The sequence below is a fragment of the Penicillium waksmanii genome, assembly GCF_028829765.1.
Source record: "Penicillium waksmanii strain IBT 27052 chromosome Unknown utg000008l:1.0-5622682.0:1.0-5626561.0, whole genome shotgun sequence".
In the NCBI taxonomy this organism is placed as follows: Eukaryota; Fungi; Ascomycota; class Eurotiomycetes; order Eurotiales; family Aspergillaceae; genus Penicillium; species Penicillium waksmanii.
In genome coordinates, this window is record NW_026643254.1 from 2708268 (window position 1) to 2724325 (window position 16058).

A 16058-nucleotide genomic window follows, 5' to 3' on the forward strand; every position below is an offset into this window, starting at 1 on the left:
TTAGTCATCGTGTACGTAATCACGTGCCGCGTCACCGCCCGAGCTGCACAGCGGACAGCTTGGCCAACCCCCCCCGGCTTAGGCTCATCCAAGCTTGCTCGACTCCTATCTTGTGAAGACTCCCATCTGACTTATTTCTACGTTGAGTCTGTGGAGGACCCGATTCGCCCGACATGCCAGAGTCCACCGACCCCCGGTTGGCCGCCATCAAGCCCCGCATCCGCTACAACACCATCGGAGGCATTAACGGACCGCTGGTCGTCCTCGACAATGTGAGATCGTTGGAAATAGCTTGACACTGGATCTGGAGCTTGTCGCTAATTCCCTGCTCTTCGCTTCAGGTCAAATTCCCCCGTTTCAACGAAATTGTCACCCTGACCCTGCCCGATGGAACGGAGCGCTCCGGTCAAGTGTTGGAGGCCAAGGGTAAGCTTCCAGACCTGCTGCTGTACTTCGGTACTTGCCATACGCTGTCCAAAGAATATTTGGCTAATTTGTGTTATCTATATTCTAGGAGATCGAGCTGTTGTCCAGGTACGAACCGCGTCCAATGCCAATCCGATTCCACTTATCATGACAAGACGTTGACATTATACTCGCTATTACTAGGTGTTCGAGGGTACCCCCGGTGTTGATGTGAAGAAGGTGAGAATCTCCGAGGGCGACGGAGACGGGCAGAGCTTGTTTCTAGGATTGCTAACACCTAGATCAGACTAAAGTCGAGTTCAGCGGTCACAGCTTGAAGCTCGGTGTGTCCGAGGACATGCTGGGTCGTATCTTCGATGGTTCGGGGCGTCCAATTGATAAGGGACCCAAGGTGCTTGCGGAGGAGTATCTGGATATCAATGGCCAGCCCATCAACCCCTACTCTCGGGTATGGATACCACCAAATTTACATGATGTATGAGGGTATCGGAGCTGACGCAATCCTCTAGGTGTATCCCGAGGAGATGATTTCCACCGGTATTTCCGCCATCGACACTATGAACTCTATCGCCCGTGGTCAGAAGATCCCTATCTTCTCTGCCGCCGGTCTTCCCCACAACGAAATCGCTGCGACTATTGCTCGACAAGCAAGTCTGGTCAAGGCTGCCGGTGGTAAAGACGAGGATTTCATTATTGTTTTCGCTGCTATGGGTGTTAATATGGAGACTGCTCGATTCTTTACTCGCGAGTTCGAGGAGAACGGCAGTATGGAGCGTACCTGTCTCTTCCTGAACTTGGCCAACGATCCCACTATCGAGCGTATTATTACCCCTCGTCTGGCTTTGACGACTGCCGAATACTTCGCCTACCAGCTGGAGAAGCACGTTCTGGTTATTCTGACTGATCTTTCGGCATACTGTGATGCCCTTCGTGAGGTCTCCGCTGCCCGTGAAGAAGTCCCCGGTCGTCGTGGTTACCCCGGTTACATGTACACGGATTTGTCGACTATTTACGAGCGTGCTGGTCGTGTTGAGGGCCGTAATGGTTCCATCACCCAAATTCCCATCTTGACCATGCCTAACGATGGTATGAACAGTCTTTTTCCACACTTTTGCGATCCAACTAACCTCTTCTTCCTCGATCAGATATCACGCATCCCATTCCCGATCTAACAGGTTATATTACCGTTCGTTCCCTCCCCTTTCCGATATCAATAGGCTAGCCAGACTAATGTTCTTAACAGGAGGGTCAAATCTTCGTCGATCGTCAACTGTATAACAAGGGTGTTTTCCCACCAATCAACGTCCTGCCGTCACTGTCTCGTCTCATGAAGTCCGCCATTGGCGAGGGCCGCACGCGTAAGGATCACTCGGATGTGTCCAACCAGCTCTACGCCAAGTATGCTATCGGTCGTGATGCCGGTGAGTTCTCCTTCTGACATTCAACTCTCATTCTATCTGCATTCTAACGAAGTTCCCCGCATGTAGCCGCCATGAAGGCTGTCGTCGGTGAGGAAGCCTTGTCTGCTGAGGACAAGCTTTCTCTGGAGTTTCTCGACAAATTCGAGCGATCCTTTATCAGCCAGTCTGCCTACGAGGGCCGAACCATCATCGAGTCTCTAGACATCGCCTGGAACCTGCTCCGCATCTACCCCAAGGAGCTCCTCAACCGCATCCCTAAGAAGATCCTCGACGAGTACTACGCGCGTTCCGCTCGCAAGATTAAGGATACCCAAAGCGAGCAGCAAAGTAGCAACCTCATTGAAGCTTGATTGAATTGAAAATCGTGCTGCATGAGTTCTTGTTACTATCTTTTTGGGCCAGAAATCGATGTGCCTTTAGCGCACATTAGGCAACGTCTTTACCATCTATGACAAATCTTTTATTCTTCATTTTTGCTCATTCATGCAACGACCCCCTTCCCTCTTCCTGCGCTCCTTCTCGTAGATTTCCATGTTCTCGGGGCTTTTTTTTCTCGGTCCGCGAAAACAGAGTTTTGAAGGATGCTGCATGTCTTCTGCCCTCATTGCATATACTCTTTCCTGCGAACTGTATCTTTGTTACAATTGTTTCCTTTTTTCGGGCTTTGCGTGTTAATCGGTTAGCTACAATACATTTCTTGATGTCAACCGAGGGTTTCTCAACTCACCGTACATTTATTCACTTGTATCTAGCCCGCATCTATCTACAGATGTACCTTGAAGAATTGGCATACAATGAGCATACGTTAAGACTTTGAAAGTTGAGATCTAAAAATAATTCAATTATCCGAGTTATGTTCAACACCGACTCGACTCGACTCCGTATCCATATGCAAATAATGAGACCCGTAAACACATAAGCTCGTTCCCAACCTGGGAAACATGAGGGTATAAAAACAGGGAAAAAGCCAAATAGCTGTGGTGCCAGTGAATAAAGGCGTGCTTTTTTTTTGTGCAGTTGAAGGGGAGGGGGTATGTAATAAGATTATCAGGGCACAGATAAGTATATAGTGATTAGGGGGGGGAATTAAGTTGCAGCACCGCTTATTGCTTGAAGGACTCCCGGGTATTGACACGGTCAACATCATAAGGGTTTCCTTCATAAGTTGGCACGCGATGCAGCGAGCCCGCAGTACGGGTCGACGCCACGGAGTGAGCGCGGCTGCGAGTGCGTTGAGTAGAGGGAAGCTCCTCGTCGAGGTGGGAAGACGATTCGCTAGACAGGGACTCGAGGGGACCCGGGGCTTCAGTTCGATCGAACTTAGTCTCCTCTTCTTCTTCTTCGGTGGGGCCGGCTGTGGCTTGTTCCTGGATCTTGCGCATGAAGGCGTCGGATTGGGCGGCGAACTTGCAGCGCTTGCGGATGGCAGCACCGTACTTGTAGAACAGGAAGGGGAAGGGCACACAGGCGAGGGCCAGGAAGGCCGGGATCGAGGAGGCCCAGTGGATTCCGAGGTTGTTGTACATGTATGTGGTGAACAGAGGGAATGCGGCACCGAATAAGGAACGGATAATACTGTTGGCTGCTAGGACGGAGGCGGCGAAGATCGTGTAGGCGTCAATCAGGTAGTTCATGATACCCAGGAAGACAAGGACCATGCCGAAACCGAAGGGGACGCCGGCTGCGATACTGGCCATGAAGTGGATGGACGGATAGTTGGTCCATGCGAACCAGAAGAGGCCGATCGGGACGGCGATGGAGGCGATCATTGTAGGCGGCAAACGGGCTTCTGGGGGTGCGAAGCCGTCGTGCTTGTCTTGGGTCTTGACATAGCGCTTGTTGTCCCACAGGGTATAAACCACGGCCATGAGCATACCAACCATGATACCAAGGAAGGCCAGACCACCAATGCCCTGGTTCCAGCCACGACCGAGTTGGAAAACAATCGGGAACGCAGCAAACATCATATAGAGGGTTCCATAAATGATTGCCATGTACAGCGACAGGAGGAACACAATAGGCTCGCGGAACAAAAGAATCCAGGGGCGAGACAAGGCAATTTTGAAAGAATCCTTAAGAGATACCTTGCCCTGGTCGATATCGATCTTGCTCAGATAAACCTTGCCAGTAATCTTCGACAGCTTGGCAGCGCGTTGGCGAAGCAGGACAGGCGCATAGGTCTCAGGAACCAGCAGACTGCCCATAATCCAGACAGCACCAGAAAAAGCAGCGAGGAATCCCATCACCCACCTCCAGCCAGCATTCATACCCAAGAAACCACCGATAATAGGGCCCAGTACAGGTCCCAGGAAAGGCGCGGCAGCGAAGAGACTCATGGCGATACCTCTCTGCTTAGCATGGAACATATCGGCAATAACACCACCGGCGTTGGTCAGAGGGGAAGATCCAAAGGCACCGGCGAAAAATCGAAGAATGATAAGCGTCCAGGCGTTCTTGGAACCGGCGCAACCTGCGTTGAATGCGGTCAGGGCAGCGTATGTGGTGACAAAGAGGATTTGACGGCCGAAAAGTTCGGAGAGGGGAGCCCAGAGCAAGGGACCGATCTAGAGATTGATTGTCAGTAAACAGTTCTCGAAATACACATTCTAGCCACCAGCCCGCTTGCAAGTTTTTCATGGGAATCTCAGGGGAAGTACTCACAGCAAAGCCCAGAACAAAGAGCGAGACACCGAGAGTGGCAACTTCACCGCCGATGCCAAATTCCGCTTCGATCTCCGCAACACCGCCAGTGTAGGCAGAGGAAACCAATGCGACAGCCAATGTGGCAATAGCGACAATCGCAGTCAAAGACCATTTCCTGAACTCGGAGAAATTCATAGGGTTGCGAGGATCTTCAGGAATCCATGTCACAGCATATGGGTCATCTTCTGTGCCCGAGCCCGGGTACGGGTGGTCCATAATCTGCTGGGTGACAACACCCTGGTCGGAGACGAGACGGAAGTAGGAAATTTTGGTGGGGAGAGAAGATTCGATCTTCTCAGATACATGATGTTTGTCGTCGCCCGCCATGGTGGGCAAAATAGGGCGGGTGTGAGGGGATGTTTTCGATGCGAAGGCGCGCAATTTTGTCTATTATTATAGGGAAATAATAATGGAGAAAAGACGAATGCGAATTTTGGTGGGGAGCGGGGTGTTTTTGAGAAAATAAACTTGGAAGAGGTTCCGAAGTTATGCACCGTTTGCGGGGATAGGCGATATACTAGGAATGCGTATAGTACCTTCGTATTGCTAGATTCAGATAGGCGAAGGTGATTATGCAGCGGGAGTTAGTGCGCTGTGGCGATGATTATGATTATATTATCTGTAGAGGGAGAAATAAGATCAAACCAGTGAATCTAGCTGGGATCTCCCCTTTAATAAAGCTACAGCTATGGGGTGGCGCGTTTCCTTTTTTTCAGTGGCTTTTTTTTTCTGGTTGGTTCCTGAAATTCTCCCCCCGGACGTAGGCCGGTGATAAATAATCATACATAAAAGCCATGCATTATGGGAATAACTGCCCAGCAATGAAGAAAAAGCGGGCTTAACACTAGGCTCCACCGATGGAAACAGGGATCCAGACATGAATTAGGCCACTGGGTCCGAACCGGGGCTCCAGTCGGCCCAGGACCCATACGGAGTACGCCGTGACATCTCCCCATATGGATACCGATCGGGATATAGAGCTGCCGGATGACGCTGGGCTTACAGGCTACGAAGGTTCATTGAAACAGTCCATCACGTCGAATTATTTTGCAAGGGCGTCTTTGCCTTCCACCAGTGTTGCTGCTTGAATACAGCCACTTTTTCATAGGAAACTCAAAGCGACCAAAGCGTGGAAAATCCCCGGGCGGCATGACGCGAACGGGAACCACGTGATTGATTATGCAGGGCATAAAGCCACGTTGAGTTGTGTCACCGGGTACTCGGCACGCCTCTGATTGGTCGGCCATCCTGAAACACGGGCTTGGCATTCTCGGATGAATTAGAATCTTGCACACGGTCTGGTGATTGTGTTAGATATGCTCAGTGGACCCGAATATGTATAGTACCTCGATCCTGATTATCAATCCTTTTTTTCATTGCATTCAGCAAACGACTTCAAAGCAACTCTATGCACGGGATTCGGGCATCCAGAATATATTATCTGGTTTGTAATCTAGAAATTTAGAGCACGAAAATAGTCCCCCCCCCATCGGATGGAAGTAGTATCTCGAAGTCCAGCTCGATGCTATCTACAAAGAACTCCATTTAAGATTCAATATTTCCGAGAACTTAGATCTCAGTGCGTGGGCCACCCGTTATCAGTTGGCATCAGCCGCCATGTGGATTCCAGACCACGGGAGTCCGCGCTCTAGCTTGCTTCCCCTGCGCGCCTTGCAACCCGACTGGACCAGACAGGAGAATTTTGGCTGGGGATTCCGAACTCCGATGGAGTTCAAGGATTATAATTCCGTTCATCCCTTTGAAGTGGGCCTTGTTGCACACAGCGGATGATCAGCCCTGGCGACTTTAGACTAAACTCCGTACAATATGAAGGATTATGCTCTGTGCAAATTCTGCTGACCGGCATGCCGAGTGAGTCACCTTATTCCCGATGCGAGCTTTGCAGGATTGTACGTAATCGCCATCAGATCTCGTATTGCTGACGGGTTCCTCATTCCTTGGCCTTTGGCCCTCTCAAAGCTTGAGATGATCCAAGATATGTTATTGAGCAAATCACTAAATACCTCACAAATGGCCAAAGCTGCTGATTGTAGCAAGCGTTCGGTCATTAACATCAGCAACAACCTTCGCTGGTTCGGAAATGTCAGAGCACCCTTAATTCCCGTAGGTCGACGACGAAACGTGACCCCTCTGATGCTACAGGCTTTGTGTGATCATCTGCTCGAAAATCCTAGGCTGTATGTGGAAGAGATGGCAATATTTTTATAGGACGAGTTCCGTGTCTAGGTGATAAATTCGAGCCTTAAACGGGCTCTTGCTTCGGTCGGTTAGTCGAAGAAGGTGGCTCGGCAGAGAGCAAAGGAGCAGAAAACCGACCTAAGAGACTACCACATATACAATCTGTCTGATTTTCAGTCGTACTACTTCGTTTATATGGATGAGTCTGGATGCGATAAGCGAATTGGGTTCAGACGGACAGGCCGGTCTCCGTTGGGCGTAGCACCATTGCAGGTAGCCAACTTCCATTGCGATCAGCGTTACCAGATACTGCCCGCATATTCCCAGGATAGAATTGTGCTCTCTCGGGTGTTTCAGGGCTCTACCGAAGCTGCACTATTCGAGGACTTCATTGACCAGCTGCTGAGGCATTGTGGAAGGTGGCCTGAGCCGAAATCCGTCCTAATTATGGATACAGCAATATTCGAAATTGGCTTCCTCGTTTTACAGAGAAACTATCTCAAGCCTCATCGCCAAGGCGATATGTAGTGAATCTGACTGACCCGATTCGGCTAGGTCACAGATCAGTTTTGCTCATCAGTAGGGAGATACGCTGAGATCTTTGAGTCATTGTATTAATCACACCCTCATGTCCTCAAACCAATGCGGCTTACGAAGTCAGATGTACTCTGTTCGAGCACTTCTATCGCCTATAAACTACGGCCATTCCATTCGCCGTTTGTCTTGAAAGACAAAAGGTGCACGACCCGTCTCGCAAATTTATGACGATTACCAGTGGCCTGAGTTCGATACTCCATGAGTACAAGCTCGGTCCGTCGAAGAGATGGCGATTCAAGGCAGACTTGGGGTTGCCTACTGTGCATAGCGATGACGAGGATACGACCATAGAATAATAACATCAAACAATATCATGAGTTTCAGATACTTCCAAATCCTTAACATTACAGGTCCGAGTCGTCGTCATCAGGAAGAGGCATACCGTGGTCGGCAGGTCCTGTTTCTCTAGCGATGTCACCCAACTCTTCCGCCAAAGTCCAGCTCTTGACCTCCTTCAGCTCTCTCATGTAGCGTATCAGATCAATATCAAGCTTCAGCCCCCGTGCAAGCTTCAGCCCCCGTACAAGCTTCCATGTCCACGTATCTTTCGACCATTCTTGATTTGTCATTAGACTTGTATACCACATATCGAGAACCACATCCGCACCCTCCATTGCATTCCTGAGTGACCTATTGATCCTGTCCGAACTGAAAGACGGCGGACATGGATCTGAGCGGAGGCTAGTAAAGCTACTGCTCAAAGTTTTACTTTGCGACCAAAGGACTCTGAAATAGAAGTATTCCGGCGCAACCTCGGAAGTATTCACGACCAGATCATACAGCATGTTCATTTGTAACCCACCAAGTGCTTGTAGTGGAATCTCCCAGCGATGTAGGTCTGTCACTTCGGATGGCGACACGCTACGCTCCACCCATCCAAGCGCCATGATAGGTGGTTGCTGAACAAGCATTCGGCGCCAGCTCGCCTCCGGTCGCCGATATTTTTCGCTGCTCTCTAGAAAATCCTGCATGTCGCCGGCGCCAAAGGCGATGGCACATGACTCAGCGTCATCGGCGGGAAACCAGTATGGAAATTTGGATGCTAGCAGGGGGTTTTGTTGGCGTGTCGTGTTGGCTGGTGCTGGTTGGAAGAATAGAATTTGTTGGATCAGGAAAGATCCTCGGATGCATAGGGCCCATTGTCGGCAGACTCGTTGGGCGAGGAGAACGGTTTGCATGTCAACTTGCCTGAGAATCGCTTCGATGAGCTCGTTCGGTAATGATCGGCGGTCCATGATCTGGTTTTAGAAAGCTGAGGTGCGTTGCCCAAAAGAGATTTACAATATTAACAATATAGAAAGTAGTGGGATGTGGGTATGAACATGTGACATAGCGGAGCGCTCAAGTTGGGGGCCAAAGGGTCTGAGTTTGGGGGCTGGTTTTTATATAACTTTTGCCCCCTCCTCTCTCTCCTCTCACAATATCCTTACATCTCAATAATGGGTGACAATTCCATAGCAAGGTTGGTCTGCTTAATTTGTGTCTAGCTTCCATTATGTACTACTACAGCTTAATTGACATATATTCAGTCCAGTGTCTCTCCTACCCAGCGACTGCTGGCTCAAAATTCTGAGCTATCTCTCCCTGGAAGATCATCGGTCGCTTCTCTTTGTCTCTAAAAGCAGTAATTGCTTTTCTGAGCCATTTTTAATGAAAGCTATTGCCTGGGAGTGGAAACCAATCCCGCTTAGAAGAGTCCTTCTATTATTTCGGGCTGTACTGCGGAAGCCAGAGCGGGCATATAATATTCGACATTTCAGTCTTCTGTCACAGAAAAGTTTCGATTCAGCGGTTGAGTCATGGCATCCCCCAAGCTGTGAAACGGACTGTAAAGAAGAGATCACACATTTTCAGGATGTTCTTGAGCATGCCCAACACATTGTGAAGAAAACTGCTTTCCCAGATTCTAATACTTGGACCCAAGCTCTTGATAATGGAAACCCCTATGCATTTGTGTCAATCCTTCTCTCGCAGCTTCACAACCTCCAATCACTGTCGCTTGATTATACTTTTGTATGGCAATCTGGGTTCCCTGGACTAATGCTACGCCATGCACTCTCATCGAAGCAATTGTCACAGTTCAATTTTCTTACACATGTGGATTACGGGGCCAATGTCCGCCGTGACGAAATGAGCTTTGGCGAGCCGTTAATCTACGAAGAGCCTGGATACCCTGAGTGCAATCCTAAACAATTTCCTGCTTGGTTCTACCTGCCAGCTCTCCGGTCGCTTAAAATATGGCTTCGCACCAAGAAGGGCATAGAGCTGCCTTCGCCTTATGGGCGGCCAGATCTTTCTCGGCTTGAAAGGCTCATACTCACACGAGCGACTATTGAAGAAAATCAGGCTCCTAGCATTCTTTCTCTTGCTCCCTCTTTAAAAACTCTGCATCTGGGAATGGCATACAGATGGGGAAAGGAGGTAGCTTTGAAAGATGGTCCAGCAATAATTGAAGGCCTGAAATATTCCAAGGAATCGCTCACAAATCTGTCTTTTGGCATTGAATATTATCCACCAGGGAAAAGTGATCTTCATCTTCAACGAGGGGAGTATGACCTCAGTACTCCATTCTATAGTCTACTGAAGCAATTCCCAAAGCTTCGCTCTGTTGAAATTCCTGTAAACCTACTTGCAGGATGGACAATGGAGGCCTCAAGTGATCTGGTCTCAGGTTTACCCGAAGGGGTCGAACAATTATGTCTCAGGTCGGATTATGCTCCAGTTGATTACGATTCCTGGCACGCGGAGGAAATGACGGAATTAGTCACATATAACGCATCAAAGCTAAAGGCGCATTTGCCTCACCTTAAGCGCGTCTGGATCCGGAGATGGGAATACTTTGCCCAGGACGGCGAAACAGTACCCCTCGCGAAAGCTGCTCGGGCTGCCTGTGCCCAGGAGGGTATTCATTTCCAGGTTGTTTCTGACGAGCTTTCCAATGGAATTTGGACTGAAAATCGCTTAGCCCCTGACCGGAAGGTTCTCTGAAAAGCTTGCAATGCTAGACTTGAGATCTCTGATTTAGCTGATATGAAAACAACTCTTTTATAGCATGTGTCTTTAAGAAATTGAATCAAATTCAAGTGTGCCATCTTGTAACAATCTACGAACTTCCCGAACTTTATCTTTTTTATGGCTTATTTGAGAGTCGTCTAATCCAGATGTAGAAGCCGCATGGAGGGTGACGGCTTTACGAGTACAATCAATGTTATGATTATGATCAGACAATGTCGTTCACTTTAGTGTGACCCAGGCAATGAGAAGCTTTATTCCTGGTAACTTTGGTACTTCACATCATACTTTCATGAACGATGACGCTAATTACTCCCATAAATCTGTGCTTCATAATCTCGATTATGATACATATATTCTGCTTCATTATAATCCGATTCCTCACTTCATGAATCCTTAACATCAAAGATTGGCTGAAAGCCCACAGACACGGGCTTATTGTCATCATATGGCTCCTTTGCCTGGTCTTTAGTTATGACATCGATGTTGTTCCCGAAGTATTTCTCCAACACTTCGTCGCATCCATAACCGCCATCTTCCGTGCAAGGGGGAATAGTCATTCCCCCTAGATACTGCTTCTTCCGTATCTCTCCATTTTCGTCCTCCTTATCTTTGATTCTTCCTGCAATTGCAACGATACTACTAGTCTCCTTTGTGATCTTTGGCATCTTGCCCTGCTCGGCAAAGATCATCAATAATGCATTTTGTTCGCCACAGCTAGCATCGTTTTTGTGTCGAGGGTTGTCGCCATTGCCCGTGCTCCAGTCAACCCGGCAATTTTCGAGCTCTTTTCTAAATTGTTCCGGAAGGAAATCGTTTGTCACTGCGCAGTTTGCTTGATCGCGTGAAGACTTTTTCGCTGCGTAGACAATATTCTTCGAACCCTTCGCGGACGAAGCGAGATAGACCTTGTATTTCTTTCCAGGATCGGCTTCGTATACCATTGCTACCATGACTCCGGGAATTTTCTTGTTTCCAATATCTGGCAAGTATTTTTCCATGGATGCGGCCATAGCCTTGAAAGCATCGTCACATATTTGCACAAGCTGTCCATTGGTGACCTTCTTCTCGAATTCAGCAGTTCCGGTCCAGAGATAAGCGGTTTCATCACCACCTAACATTTTTGGTGCAGAAATATCCCGCGTTACTTGAATATCCGCAGCAAGGGCAATATGAAGGACGAGGAAAGAAAGAAGGAGGAAAAAGTTCTTTAATAAAAGCATCTTGACGGCTTGACCGAGGTCACTGAGAAGGGCTTGTGGGCTCGAGAATGAAGTATCAAATACTTCAATCCACTGTTGATTCTGTGCCCTAGCCTATTGCCAGTATTAAAAAGAAGAGAGAGGGTATATTGGTGTAATTTGACCAGAAACTACCTTCAATGGGAGCAGGGAAAGGCCATTTTAAAGTCTCTTCTCGTAATACGGAGAGCGAAGTTACAGCCCCTATAGGGGCTGAAACGGAAAACGATTGACATAATACGAAGTCTGGACTACAATATTGTAATTGATACAAATTGGCGTAAATTTTACAATTTTTCGACCCCAAACTGCTATATAGGTTCCATTGGTGCCACTCGCAATAACCCTACTATCAAGGTAAAGATCGACGACTTTTATGATTCAGGCCCAAGTTGCAGTACTGTAGCCCCCACGTTTTAAAACCCTAGCCCCAAATTGCAAGGCTCCGGCCCCAAATTGCAAGGCTCTGGCCCCAAATTGCAAGGCTCTGGCCCCAAATTGCAAGGCTCTAGCCTCAAGAATAATTCCCGCGCAGTGATATCACATAGAATTGACCTATGATGTTCGATGCTGAAAGAAAACATTTATAGCATCTCGGTTTTCTTGGCCAACTCTTATCTTATTAGGTTAAGCATAAGCTTACGCTGGCCCTGATAAATTCCCAAGCTAATCGTTACCCCTGCCCAGATGGCCCCCAAATAGATTGCCGACGTTGTGACGAATTCGGGGTCCCGGACTCGGGAAATCTCCTCCGCGTGGAGTGCCCAGTACTCCGTACGGGGATCTCTTTCTCCGCAAGACGGAAACCAAATAATTTTTGTAAACAATGAGTCTTAGGTGGATTCAGAAATATTCAAAGATTTGTGGTAGTTGGTAGTTGGTAGTCAAGGCCAAAACACGTTTTCATATCAACTACGCCAGTCGCCACAGTACGATGTATAAAGTCTATATCGTCTTATTTTGGCCATAGAAATGTGACCCCTGACGATTTCCGAGACCCCAAGGGGGCCGAGGGCCGTGCTGGCGCTATGAAGTAGTCTACGGAGCACAGTTGCATCTTGCAAAGTACTTCGTAGAAAGCAACATTCCAAGTTTTCGCAATATGGCGGAATCCTTCAGACTGATCATCTTATGACCGACGCCATCTGAGTACTCCGTAAGCGATGCTCCATATCTATTCTTATCCAGTGACACCATTTCAAATTACAGAAATATTTCAGAGCGTTCTGTATTACTGAATGGATACTGTTCATTCAGTTTCATGATTCGGCCCCAAGCCATGAATGTTGTATAAATGACATGTCTCCGGTCCTCCTCAGTCAACGAAATCAACCAATTCTTCTCAAAATGGCCGTCAAGAGCGCTGCTCTCTTGCTTCTCCTCCCTTTGCTACAGGAAGTAGGAGCAGATTGGACTACAACAGTTCACACCACTCTTATTGTACCCAATACGGTCACCCCAGTTGTTAAATTTGTTACACCTCCGGCAACGCCTCTATCATCTACTCCATCGTCTTTGCCCTTGACATATGATCATGCAAACAGCCACAAGCTGAAGCTGACCTCCGTTGTCACTGTTCCGGACGGCCATATTCCCACTGTCCATTTCAGTACCATCACTTCGTCAGGCAAGCCCACTGGAACAGATGGAGGCTCAGGAGGAACAGCACCCCCCTAGCGTGACTACCTCTCCAGGGCCTGCCAATTCTGGTGCTAGCTCTGCCACACCAAATGAAAGTGGAAGCTCAGCTGCTGAGGGAACCCCTGGAAACCCGCCCACCAGCTCCGCAGGCGTCCCTCCAGGGGGTCACTCAAGCTCCAAGCCACTCGTCCCCAATGGGTCTACAGCTTCAGGATCTCATTCTAAGCACACAACCACTCAGCCAGCTGTCCCAGACACAACCAAATCAGGCTCACCTGCTGGAACCTCAGGTGGTTCTTCGAAATCAGGATCTCCAGATGGCCCTGCCAGCTCCCAACCCAACAATACCGGAACAAAGGGATCGAACACATCAAGCTCCAAGCCTGTAGGCCCAAGTGGATCTACTACACCCGGCTCTCCACCCAAACACACAACCACTCAGCCAGCTAGCCCAGACACAACCAAATCAGGCTCACCTGCTGGAACCTCAGGTGGTTCTTCGAAATCAGGATCTCCAGATGGCCCTGCCAGCTCCCAACCCAACAATACCGGGACAAAGGGATCGGACACATCAAGCTCCAAGTCTGTAGGCCCAAGTGGATCTACACCAAACCCTCCAGGCGGTACTACAAGCTCCACACCGAAGGGTCCTGCAAGTGACGCAACTGCGACAAAGTCAACATCTCCTTCAGATGGTGCCTCAGGAACCCCAGACCACAGCACCACAGGTCACCCCTCCTCGTTGCCCACAGTGAATCCATCTAATCGGGTTTCCTCGGTTGATCTCGCATCAGCAACTGATCTACAATCTGCCGCAACAAGTAATTCTGATATCGCTGATTTTGCCCCCTCAGCATCACCTTCCCAGGAGGAATGGGCTTCTATGCCAGCTACCACAACATCCGGAAGCCCAGCCAGCATTAGCTCTGACAGTGCTATCATTGCACTGATGTTGAGAAATAGCTATAACAACATCGATGAATTTAAGAAGGACCCGAAGACATACAAGAAGCATATTGAAGATATCGAGGATCAAACCTCGAAGTATCTCTCCAAGACTGGATTTGATACTGGCAAATCCCCTTGCTCTGGCTCCAAAAAGAGATCGTCGATCGAAAAGAGAGGCCTCTTCGATGCCGTTGCCAGTATTGCAAAGTCGGCAGTCAGCGCTACAGTGAATACTGCTAGCGACATTGCTAATTCTGCCCTCAGCTGTGTTGCACCGATCGTTGATGACATTAAAAATGTGATACCTGATGATGTTGATGTGAAAGATATCACCCCTGAGATTGAGGACCAGGTCAAGAAAGGAACTGAGTATCTCGACGAAATTAGCAACATTGTGGATAACATGGATGAGAAGAAGAACGATGACGATGACCACACAAGCTCGTCTAAATCTGATTCCTCAACAACTACTTCGTCAACGACAGGTACTTGTACATTAAGTACTACATATTCCGATTGCACTTGGGATACCATCGTCACTCCAGTGGCCAACTCCGACACTACCACGATCAGTGTCATTACAAGTACCCAGTCTTGCACGACACGAACTGGCTGTGATGAGAAGCCGAGTACTTTCGAGACCACATCTACTGTCGATGCATGCTCCTTCGTTTCTGTCCAAGAAGCTCCTGGAGTTGGAGTCGCAGCCACCAGTTTTAGTGTATCCGCAACACCTGGTGCTGGTGTCTCTGGAGGCTCGTCCGCAACGGCTCACTCTACAGCTTCTCCAGGCTCAACACCCAAGACAACTGGCTCATCCTCAACAACAAAGTCCTCTGTCACCACTACCACCTCAGCAGGCCCTACATGCAGTGCGAACCATGTCGTGGATAACAAGGACGGATGGGAGTATTGTGAATTTGAATGCACTGAATACACTGGTAAATATATGATAGCCAGCTCAACCTCTGGTCAGAAATCCTACCAGCCATGCCCCTACTCGAGGCCCCCTGTTGGAATGTCGTGGAGTCCGGATAATGAGGGTCCCTTCACAACAACCGCGAAAGACGGCACCGTCTACAATTGTGACGATTCTCGCTACCTTGACCATAATGTCGGTGATTCTAAGTCCTGCGTGACCTCGATGAAATCCATCACCCAGATTTCCACCATCTACGCGGCATACACCTCTTCCGTAGAATCGGCAGCTTCAGCAACATCGGCATCGGAAGCTAGTGTCAGTGCTTCGAAGGCGAGTGCCTCTGCTGCTTCAGCATCAGCTGCATCCGCATCGGCTGCCGCAGCCACTCCATCTGGTTATGCCTACATCACATTTTTCACTGCTGAGGGGGCTGGATTCGGCTATCAGGTTCTCCCCAGTGACTCTAGTGATGACCCTGATATTTGCAACATCGTCCCTGTTGCAACATCAGATGGAGGCACCTACTACGACCCTCCTGATACCATTGATATTGACCATGGAGTTCTGAAGGGCTGCACATATAAAGACGATGAGATTAAATGTGATGACTACACTCTGCCATGCAAAGATTTCGATGGGAAGAAAACTGATTGCGGTCAAGCGAGGGTTCAATGCGGACGTGATGTGAAAAGCTAGTAATCGGCTTTGATATGGAGTTGTACTATTTTTTATATACATTTAACGCTTAAGAGAACGGAAATTGATGATTATGTCCTGGTTTTCCGAAATCTAATGTCAACTTCTTTTTATTTCCAAGCCCTTGTCTTCGAATCGCCTATCATAATGACAAAATAAAGCAGAGTTCAAAAATTATGCTGTAAATGCCCTTATTCGCTTTCAAGTTCTATAAGATCACCGGAAACATAGAATAAATTGGGGTCTCTGAAT

The 16058-nt window shown here is 48.5% G+C and overlaps 6 protein-coding genes across 6 annotated transcripts; 3 read left to right on the plus strand and 3 right to left on the minus strand.

Moving 5' to 3' along the window:
* Positions 1-173: 173 nt before the first annotated feature.
* On the plus strand, positions 174-2197 carry N7481_009328 (H(+)-transporting V1 sector ATPase subunit B; the record flags this gene model as incomplete). Its single annotated transcript, XM_057268547.1, has 9 exons — positions 174-272; positions 342-456; positions 515-534; positions 610-645; positions 713-874; positions 936-1512; positions 1572-1612; positions 1670-1847; positions 1914-2197. The coding sequence occupies 9 exons, from the start codon at positions 174-176 to the stop codon at positions 2195-2197; spliced, it is 1512 nt and encodes a 503-aa protein (XP_057119224.1).
* A 753-nt stretch (positions 2198-2950) lies between these two features.
* N7481_009329 (MFS transporter) lies at positions 2951-4877 on the minus strand (the record flags this gene model as incomplete). The annotated part of the gene is made up of 2 exons (XM_057268548.1): positions 2951-4411; positions 4509-4877. 2 exons carry the CDS (start codon positions 4875-4877, stop codon positions 2951-2953), a joined length of 1830 nt encoding a protein of 609 aa, XP_057119225.1.
* Positions 4878-7690: 2813 nt separating this feature from the next.
* Positions 7691-8581, minus strand: N7481_009330 (F-box protein; the record flags this gene model as incomplete). The annotated part of the gene is made up of 1 exon (XM_057268549.1): positions 7691-8581. The coding sequence occupies one exon, from the start codon at positions 8579-8581 to the stop codon at positions 7691-7693; it is 891 nt and encodes a 296-aa protein (XP_057119226.1).
* A 204-nt stretch (positions 8582-8785) lies between these two features.
* Positions 8786-10334, plus strand: N7481_009331 (F-box protein; the record flags this gene model as incomplete). Its single annotated transcript, XM_057268550.1, has 2 exons — positions 8786-8808; positions 8876-10334. The coding sequence occupies 2 exons, from the start codon at positions 8786-8788 to the stop codon at positions 10332-10334; spliced, it is 1482 nt and encodes a 493-aa protein (XP_057119227.1).
* A 410-nt stretch (positions 10335-10744) lies between these two features.
* On the minus strand, positions 10745-11581 carry N7481_009332 (uncharacterized protein; the record flags this gene model as incomplete). Its single annotated transcript, XM_057268551.1, has 1 exon — positions 10745-11581. One exon carries the CDS (start codon positions 11579-11581, stop codon positions 10745-10747), a length of 837 nt encoding a protein of 278 aa, XP_057119228.1.
* A 1365-nt stretch (positions 11582-12946) lies between these two features.
* Positions 12947-15806, plus strand: N7481_009333 (uncharacterized protein; the record flags this gene model as incomplete). The annotated part of the gene is made up of 2 exons (XM_057268552.1): positions 12947-13168; positions 13227-15806. 2 exons carry the CDS (start codon positions 12947-12949, stop codon positions 15804-15806), a joined length of 2802 nt encoding a protein of 933 aa, XP_057119229.1.
* Between the last annotated feature and the right edge of the window lie 252 nt (positions 15807-16058).